Source organism: Cannabis sativa, chromosome 1 (genome assembly GCF_029168945.1).
Source record: "Cannabis sativa cultivar Pink pepper isolate KNU-18-1 chromosome 1, ASM2916894v1, whole genome shotgun sequence".
NCBI lineage: Eukaryota > Viridiplantae > Streptophyta > Magnoliopsida > Rosales > Cannabaceae > Cannabis > Cannabis sativa.
In genome coordinates this window covers 21626994-21637736 of record NC_083601.1, presented here as the reverse complement: position 1 = coordinate 21637736, position 10743 = coordinate 21626994, and the positions used below count along the sequence as shown (strand labels likewise).

The 10743-nt window shown below is 29.2% G+C and overlaps 1 protein-coding gene across 1 annotated transcript; it reads left to right on the top strand.

The window, feature by feature from the left end:
- Positions 1-1055: 1055 nt before the first annotated feature.
- On the top strand, positions 1056-5470 carry LOC115706023 (DEAD-box ATP-dependent RNA helicase 17). Its single transcript, XM_030633520.2, has 10 exons — positions 1056-1306; positions 1532-1604; positions 1743-1852; positions 2138-2281; positions 2525-2633; positions 2734-3059; positions 3137-3210; positions 3334-3629; positions 4167-4410; positions 4709-5470. The coding sequence occupies exons 1-10, from the start codon at positions 1174-1176 to the stop codon at positions 4955-4957; spliced, it is 1758 nt and encodes a 585-aa protein (XP_030489380.2). The 5' UTR covers positions 1056-1173; the 3' UTR covers positions 4958-5470.
- Positions 5471-10743: the final 5273 nt, after the last annotated feature.

The following is a 10743-nucleotide window of genomic DNA, read 5'->3' as shown; positions in this document are numbered from 1 at the left end:
TGATGCAAATTGGAAGATCATACCAATTAAAGATCATTACAAAATCGATTCTATGGACTCCGGTACGCTTCCGCTATTCCTTAATCCTATTGTTTGATTCTCATGAATTAATTAGGGCTATATACAAATTTACAGTATTTCTAACAGAAGTAACTTAAAATTATATTTTTACAAAATATCTACATATTTATTTATTTTTTTTAGTTATATCTTTAATGAAGTAACTATATAAAAATAATATTACTTTTTCTTTAAACAAAAATAATATTACTTTTGAAACAACATTCGTAATTTTATGAAAAATTAAATTAAATTTGTAAAATTGTTAAAATAATAGGGAATTAGTCTACATATTAATTTTTATTTTCTTTTTAAATTTATAATTTAGATTATTCCAATGATCTCTATGTGGATTTTAATTAAGATTTAACTTGTTTCGTGAGTTGCTTGAGTTTTTTTTGTGAATTTTCGTAAATATATATATAAAAAAAAAACTAAATTAGAGTATAAAATTGAAAAAAATTACTAAAATAATTGTACAGGTAAATTAATTTTTTTATTATTTTTGGGTATTTAAAAATATTCCAATTATTATTATTAGAAAAAATACTATTTTGGATCCTGTGTTTTGCAAAAGTTACAGATTGGACCTTGTGTTTTGTTAAATGATAAAATGGACCCTGTATTTTCTAAAATGGTAAAAATAGGACCCTGAGCTTAATTTTTGACAACTTTTTTTTTTTAATACAACCAACTTGAAAACAATTCATAATACAAATAAATACAAAAAATATAAACATTTTTGTCATAACACTTTTAGATCGGATTATAATTAAACTTATTTTGACAAAAAATTAATTCAGGGTCCTATTTGTACTATTTTAGAAAATACAGGATCCATTTTGTCATTTAACAAAACACAGGTTCCAATTGATAACTTTTACAAAACACAGAGTCCAAAATATTATTTACCATTATTATTATTATTATTATTATTATTATTATTATTATTATTATTCTTAACTGCAAAACGACGTCGTGTAGCACTATATGAGAATTAAGTGTAGAGAAGAAACCCTTGTCCGCTTTTCCTTTACGGCGGAGTACGGTGTACAATTTTAGGAGCTGTGGTAGATTAGGAACCACGCAAAACCAGAGCTTCAACCTTTGGCAATGGCGGTCAGGAGACCCAAAGCCCTCAAAACAGAAGAAGATACAAAGAATAACAAAACTAAAGGCGACGTCTTTGCCACTTGCTCTTTCTCCAGTCTCGGCCTTCACACTAACTTATGTGATCAGCTTCGAGGTCCGCTCTTTTTTCTCTCTGTCCTTTTCATCTTCAGATAAACTGAATTTGGTTTTTCATTTTGCTATTTTTGTAACGTGGGTCATCTCTAATTAACTAATTTTCTGGAAAAGAGGTGACCTTTTATGTTTTATAATTGGGACGAGAGTTTTGATTCATTTGTATGACAATAAGCTTCATATTCATTAAGGCTAACGACTATTCCTTCTTGTTTTGGAAAATTAGAACGGTTGGGATTCGAAGCTCCCACCCAAGTGCAGGCTCAGGCCATTCCCGTTATTCTTTCCGGCCGTCATGTGTATCCTTGTGTTTCATCACTGCTAATGCTCTCTCTCTTAATATATTTATATACATATATATGTTTGTATCTATAAAGTATTTGCTTTGTTTCTTTTTCTACTGTATTTTTGGTATTCTTTAATGGAGCATATTCCAGACTTGTTAATGCTTCTACGGGCACTGGAAAAACAATTGCATACTTGGCTCCTGTTATCCATCACTTGCAGAATTACAATCCTCGTATTCAGAGGTCTGATGGAACTTTTGGTAAGAGTGTGTTGTTTGGTGTAGTGGGTCAATTTTTCGTTTTATTTTGTCAGATAAATACAATGAAGCTTGCTTATCTAGTTGGTGAATTTAGAACCAAAACTGTAATTATTGAATGTGGGTGTTATTCTTTTGATTCGTGGAGAGTCCTTAATTATTTTGTTTTAGCCATAAGGAAGTCGTATATGTATCCAAATTATTACTAAAAGGAACAAAGGGATCTCTCTATTATTTGTTTATGCAGCCCTCCTTTTAGTAAGATTCTAAATTAATATTTCTTCATAGCGTTGGTTCTTGTACCAACGCGTGAGCTATGCCTGCAGGTGCACGAAATTCTGCAGAAGTTACTGCATCGATTTCACTGGATTGTACCTGGTTATGTAATGGGTGGTGAAAACAGGTCAAAAGAGAAATCCAGGCTGCGGAAAGGTACAGGATACATGCATAACACTGTAACTTTCATTAGCCAATTTTTGTTCATCCTTTACTTGAGGATTTGTGGGAGGGAATGTTTCCATCTTTAGCTAGCATGATACATAAAATTATTACTTTATTAATTGGTTGTTATGTTTTCTCTACTGGGTTCTCTTTTTGTTGAGCCTCTTAATAAAAAAAGTTTTTACCTTACCAGTCCTTTCAAGCAGATGCTCACTTCCGTGTGGTCTTTTTCAGGCATATCCATTCTTGTTGCAACTCCTGGACGACTGTTAGATCATCTAAAGAATACATCATCATTCATGCGCTCAAAGTTGCGTTGGATTATATTTGATGAAGCAGACAGGTATGATATACCAGTGAAAATTGCTTTATATCTGCTCCCAGAAAGTATGATTATTGATTATGACTTGTTGTACTTTACTGTGGAAATCCCCATTTAACAGGATTTTGGAACTTGGATTTGGAAAAGAAATAGCAGAAATACTAGACATATTGGACTCAAGGAAGGACAAAACAGTCTCATGTGTACCTGAATTTGAGAGGCAGAATTTGCTTTTATCAGCTACCTTAAATGACAAAGTCAATAATCTGGCTAAAATGAGCTTAGAAAATCCTGTTATGATCGGTTTGGATGATAAAAGGGTGCGGTCTACTTCATTACCAGAACATTTAATATTTGATACGGATGCCTCAGAACATCCACTTAAAATAACAGGTCCTGCTGCAGATTATAACCTCCCATCTCAACTAAATCAAAAATATGTCAAAGGTTCGTGCTAGTATTATGTTTTATTGACACATTAAATGATTTCATGATGTGAGTTTCACTATTGATTTTCTTCGCAGCACCATGTAATTCACGGCTTGCTGTACTTCTTTCCATTCTCAAGCATCTTTTTGACAGAGCAACATCCCAAAAGGTGAATTAAAAAGTTTGAACTTGCTCATTTTCTTTCACTAGATGCAATAATTATTTTCTTATTATGGTTTGGCCTAGTAGTCTTATATTCCACATCAATTTCACTCACATACTTATTTTGCAGATTGTGGTATTCTTTTCAACATGTGATGCTGTAGATTTTCACTACACACTGTTGAGTGAGTTCCAATTCTCACGGGCAGAAGCAGAAGTCAAACAGAAGTTTCTCACGTGTAATACCTTGCGGCTACACGGGAATATGAAGCAGGAGGATCGAACAGCCACATTTCAGGCATTCAAGACAGACAAATCGGCTCTCTTTTTGTGCACAGATGTTGCTGCTAGAGGGCTAGATTTTCCACAAGTAAAATGTATCATACAGTATGATTCTCCTGGTGATGCTACAGAATATGTACATAGGTAATCTTTCTTTATTTCTAAAATATGAACTTTTGTCTCCTGTTTTTTTTTTTTTCTTTTAGCAATAAATGTCAAGAATTTTTTGTATTAGATTTCTGTTGGTTTATTAGTTTCATATGACCTGTCATTGTTTAAAGTATGTGCTTAGATGTCCTTGAGCCCACATGCTCATATGATATCATATAAGAAGAGAAGTGTTAGTAGCATTCCTTTTCTCACTTTCTCCCCAGTTCTCTCTAGATGCTGTTTGATATTGGCAATAAGATTCCACAATTCAAACGTTGAGCGGAGAGAGTGGGAATTAGGGTGCTACTAGCTCTTCCATATGAAAATTACCAACACAAATTGTAGAGTATTTCATGCAACTTGAGTTTTTAGCAAGTATTCCAAGTGCTGCTTGACTTGATCCAAGTTTTGAACTTGGAATTGCCTTAGGCTCAGGCTGTGTTTATCAACATTCTTGTCTATGGAGTATCACTGTCTCCATTGAAATTGCACTGAGAGGGTATACTAGAACTAATGTTGATCACACTGCAGGGTAGGGAGAACTGCTCGGTTGGGCGAAAAAGGAGACTCCTTACTCTTTTTACAGCCAGTTGAAATGGAATATTTAAATCACTTGGAGAAACATGGCGTGTCACTATCAGAGTACCCCCTATCGAAAGTGTTGGATAGTTTCCCAATCCACAATGAGAAGCATCGTGCCAGGAGTTTTATATCTGTAGACTTGCATCCTTGGGTGGCTGGTTTGCAAAAAGCACTTGAGGCATTCTCATCTCAGGTAAGGATGTATGCAAGTTGGTCTCATGTATATCTGATTTTTTATGTTTTAATGTTCGTGTCTCAATAATATCTAGTTCACTTAACAGATTCTGTGTAATCACGTTTCTTTTATTTTAAGCTGAGAATCATTGCTGACTTAAATAGTTGGGTCAGGCTTTCATTTCTTGGTTTTGTTTATTTAATAAGTTTACCAAGGGACTCATCTAAACCCAGTAGTAGCAGGTGTCTGATTCAAAAAGAATCCAAGTCTATCTGTTTTTGCTCTGCAGTAACATATCTTTGATATGTTTTCTCAGCCAAATGTGAAGACTCTGGCGCAGAACGCATTTTGCTCATGGGTGCGTGCATACACAGCTCACCGTGGCGAGCTAAAGAAAATCTTCATGGTGAAAAAGCTTCACCTGGGGCATGTTGCAAAAAGCTTTGCATTGAGAGAACAACCTTCATTGGTGAACAAATCAATTCAAAAGCAAGCGAAGAGGAAGAGAGACGAAAAGCAAAGGCGACAACCACCTAAAAAGAGAAAAGTTTTTAAGAAAGCTTAATGTCGGAACAGCTGAATTGATAACTTGAATTAGCAAAGCTCGAGAGAGAGAGAGACACACACACACACGCTGGTGGTGGACAATTCCTCCTCTCTTTCCTATACATATATAGCAATATTTGCTGACGCAGCTTCACCATTACCCACTTTATAAAGTGGTGGTGATCAGATAACTGTGTTTGTGGAAGCTGACAAAGCAAAAGAATCACCTGCTTGGATTGTGGACGATCCTTATTGCGTATCTAACAAGGGTAATACTTTTCTTTCATCTCAAAGCTGACATGCTTATGAGGATCATAGAGAAGCTTCAAATTTTGTTCTGCTATACAATTTTGTTTGTTATAAGTGAGTTTATAGATATCTTTATGTCGTTTGAGTTGAAGTTTTAGTTTTTTTTTTCAAAATGTTTTAGATTCATTGTTTCTTAATGTATGGTTCAATCATAGCCTAATCTTATTATGGAGTATGGACTACCAATTCATTCTATTTATGATAAATGTACCCTTAAGTCTTACCTCAAGTTTATATAAATGTAAATTAAAAAAAAAAAAAAGACAAAAAGAGAAGAAAAAGAAGACAAGATCAGCTTGTATTAAAATCAAATAAATGGTTGGATTGGATCTAAACTCGACAGGATCATGTGGCTTATTGCTTACCATGGCCCTGATCCTATCCTCTAAAACTGTCCAAATTCCTAAATTTCCATTGTAATAAGACATTGTTTTTAATGGTTATATATTAAGATTACTTTAGGTCCACCTAATATATTGTCTCTTCATAATGTTGCATGCTTCCTAAATCATGGTTTGGTTAGTTAGAGCATTGAAGGACACTCTCTACCAATTGTGTATTCATTAATGGTAAATGTATATTCATGATCACCTCCTCACATCTACCATCTTAAACAAAAAAAAAAGTTTTATATAGCCTTTTAATCTCTCTTGTCAAATTTACTTATATTTAAATTAGTTTGGACGGAGTGTTAGGCACTTTAACAAATACATTCAAAATTAGGTTGAGTCATAAATTAGAAGTGACTAGTTAGTTATTTATTCACTATTATTATTCCACTACTACATGATTAAGATTTTGAATTCAAAGGGGGAAGCATGTTTGATCTAAATTGTTCATTATCATGGACCATTGTTGAATAGACTGGATTGTATTATTTTTACTTTTATATGTATATATATATATATATTGCATATGATGTTAAAGAATATTATTAAAGTCTCCAACATCAAAGTATTTAATATCATATCTTAAGATAATTACAGCTTAATGTTGATGTAGTCTTGTGTAACTATCTATACAAAATATTTGGGGAAGATGTTATTATAATTAATTAACGGGAAAAGTACTCAAATAATTAATAGTATATTTTGTTCTTGTTAATCACCTATGTAAAAACAGTTAAAATATAAAAGTAATCATGATATTAGAAATTTAATTAACGTATTTAAGAAGTTAATTTACAATTTTTTTTTTACTAATTTAAGTATTTTTGGGTCATTTTTTTTTATAAAATATTTTATAACTCAAGTCTTTATAGAAAGTTTGTTTGGAATCTATCAAAAATAATAATAAAAGAAAAGTCTTTGTAAAAATTGAAAATAAAAATTAATTTTTCCAATTTTTTTTTAAATAGAACATTGTTATTAACTAATAGTGAAATTAATACTAAACTATATGAATGAATTGCGATTGGTGTGTGAGATGGGAGGCAGTAGAAATCTGATCCAGATTCCAGGTTGACGAGTGGAGGACTCTTAGACACGGCGGTGATGCAATGAGGTGTCCATACCCCCACGTCAGGTGAATTTAGCATTCTCTGGTCGGATTCCTATTGGGCCCACGACCACACCTAATCACAAGACATTTGTGGGCCAAAATTAATTTTCTACACAGCCCAGTCATTCTTCACTAGGCCCACTTACCGTCCTTGTTGTCGGGAGCCAATTTATTATTTTATTTGTTTTGTGATTTTTTTTATATATATAATATATTAGTTTTCCCACAAATTTTTTCTCTCTACGTTTCTAATTTTTTTTTCTTTACAGAACTGGAAACTTTTCTTGTAGGAGGAAGGAATATTACTCTTTTGAAGTAATATACTCGAACCGAACTTCAAGTTGAAGTTGATTAATAGTAGGGACGGAGGCAGAAAGGGGGCCAAAGTGCAAAGAAATAATTTAAGGAGGGTCATTTAACAAATTTGTATAAAAAATAATAAAAAAAAAGATATTATAAGATAACCGAGTTGTATTTGTATCTCACAAAATTATAAGTGCATCCCTAATCTTAAAAAATAATTTTAAAAAATCACTGTTAATATATATTTTTTTTGTTAATTTTTTTTCAATCACCATATTATTTTATTATTTTATGTTAACTTCAGTACTTATAATAATTTTATTTTAGGTCATTTTTTATTTATAATTTTATAATTAATTTTTAATTTTTATTTTTATTTTTTTCTAAGAAAATTTTATATAATTTTTGTTTTTTTTGTTATAACATTTAAAATATAATTTATTTTTATTTGATAGGTATATTTTTAAGAATGCCTTTTTTTTAAAAGAAAAAACTATTATAAATCAAAGACATATATTTTATATAAAATAAAAATTATAAAAATAGTGTATCTATAATTTTTGGGTTACAAATAAAAAATTATTATAAATTAAGGATATATATTTTATATAAAATAAAATTATTAAAATAGTGTATCTATAAGTTTTGGGGTGTAAATAAATTTTTCTTTTAAAATTTAGGTTTCAAATTTACACAATACAATAATAATAATAATAATTTATAATTAACTATTTTATTTTTAGTCACAAATTTTAGTGTGACTAAAATTAATTTTTTTTTGGTAGTGTTCTCATGTTTCATAACTTTTTTTCTTTCAAATGCTTAGATAATAACAAAATAATTAAATATGTCAAAAAGACAGACATATGTATACATAGGTATATATTTCAAATTTAAAAAAACAGAATTTTTTTTTTTTTGAGAAAAGGTCTGTTAAAAAAAAAAAACTCAATTATACAAAAGATAGTACATCAACTCAGATGTTACTTTTTCTAATCAATACTAAATGCAATTTAAAACTGAAATTCTGTTATTTATTATGGTCAAGTTTTAATTATTTAAATTAAATAATTAACCAGTAGTATTATGAATGATTCAAATAAAAACAGAAAATATTAGAACAGAAACTCTTTAAGATTAATAAACAAATTAACACATAGAATATAAAATGAACATAAAATAAATAATTACAAACGCAAATTTTTACGTGGTATCAAGAATACTCATATTAGAAGATTATTCAATGATTAGAAAACTAAAAATTAACTTAATACAAATAAATTCGCTCTTATATTTGTCGCATCAGTTATAATCTAATATTTTAATCAAACTTCTGAAATATTATTACACCTTAGGTCATGGATGAAAAAAGGAAACAAATTGACATTAAATTACAAAAATTATCAAGAAGAAAAATCGGAGAATAATTCAAATTAACAGCTTTAAAATCCGTTGAAACTACAAATTCATATAAATCTGGATAGTTTGAAACAAAGTTTTCATTAATAAAGTTTCTCATTTAATTATGCAAGTCGACACACAGTTAGACCTTATACAATTACATAAATCAATTAAGATAAGTATTAAATATTACCATATATATTCATATATAAATAAATATCAAGATATTATTATATGCATATATCTATATATATAAGTAAACTTATGTTTATGCCATTATTATACTACACATTCTTCTGACCTAAACCTTTTATGACCAACAATATTTCATTTATTTTGAAATACCACTTCAAATTTAATTTTATCATTTTTTTTCAAAAAACACCTTCAAGTGTTGTTTTTAAAAAAACATCAAATAACACAGCAAAATAAATTACTTTATTGTTCAAAACCTTGATTATTTATTACCTTTTATTAGAATTATTTAGGACTTTTATCTCTTGAATTATCATTTATGTATTATTGTGCCCTATAAATTTTTCAGCTCATTATAAAATCTTTAAACTATTCACAGTATTATAAATTAGTCATTTTGTCAAAATTTGTCATATAGCTAAGCAAACAAAATGATAACACGGATACTTAAAAAATTACCATATCAGCGTCACATATATAATTTAACATAAAAAAATTATACACCTTTAAAAAATTATTAAACTAAAAATCAATTAATAATTAAAAAAATTAGATAAAATTAAATTAAAAAAACTAATTATTTTCTTTTAAATTAATTAGCGTGGAATTAACGGGACAATGATATAACAATTGGCTAAAGACTCATGTCATTATTTTATTTACCATTACCACGTATATGTTAGAGAAGTTGACAAAAATATCTAATTTATAATACCTGAATAATTTAAAAGCTATTTTTAACACACTGAAAATTCGGGGACAGATTAATACATAAATAACAACAATTCTAAATAGTGTTTTCTTTTAATTATTGTTTTTGCATAAAGTCAATATTGTCTTGAAGCATTATGATTCGAATATGACCGTACTTGGTTATTTTATTTTTTTTATATATATATAAAAAGGAAATTATCCTTATATAAATTAATCAGTAAAAGCCAAAAAAGAAAAAAGGATAGAAATGTTGGCCAAAAATGCTATACTGAAAATTATGATCTGATGGTTATTATGACCAATGATTTAAAGAAATAGCATAGAAAAACTCACTTCTCATGTTTGGTATGAAGTTATATTATTATTGTGAACTTGACCCATTCATTTATGTTAGGCTGTCCATCATTGTTGTTACGGTGTTATATCAACTCACACTTACACACATCTCTCTCTCTCTCTCTCTCTCTCTCTCTCTCTCTCTCTCTCTCTCTCTCTCTCTCTCTCTCTCTCTCTCTCTCTCTCTCTCTCTCTCATCAACATTCAACTATGGCCGTTTGATCCAATATCTCTCTCATCATTATTAAATTTAATTATTTATTTATTTATTAGTTATTCCTAATTTCGTGCAATACCAATATTATATAGCAAAACAAACTATTTATGTTGTGACTTAATGATGATTAAAGAACTACTTTTTACTGGAAAACTTATTAGACAACGCATGCAAACCGTAAATAAAGGTTTAATCATAAGATGGGTTAATTTAATTAAATATGAAAATATAAATATAGATCATCTTTATTATATAATAAATATATAGTTTTTTTTATATAAATTACCGGTGTTTGTACTCTTTTGGTTGCACATGGTTAGCCAACCAATAGCAGCTCCATATATTTTCAAAGAAATTTAACAATTTAAATAACAAGAAGAAGATAAATATATAATTTTGCTTTTATTTATTTATATATATATGTATGTATATATGTATATCATCGTTGTTTCCACCACTAGTATGAGTGGAACCTACTTATGATGATGAAGTGTGGAATTTTCATTCTGGGTTTGATGATATATATAAATATTAAATTAACGATATATACATTAAAGTCAGATCCATATATATAGGTGTATATGCGACATTCTTTGATGTTGATATATACAATTAATGCATTATTTGTTGTTTCAAGTTTCAACTAACTGGTCTTTTTAATGCTTTGAAAGATGCATATACAATTTAACGACGACACATGAACGTACTATTTAAATTTTGACTTGACTTAATTAATTGGGAAATTTATATATAACCAAAAATTGCTAGTATATATATAATATTATATGACACAATACAAGGACAAATATATGTAATAATGAAGCAAACAA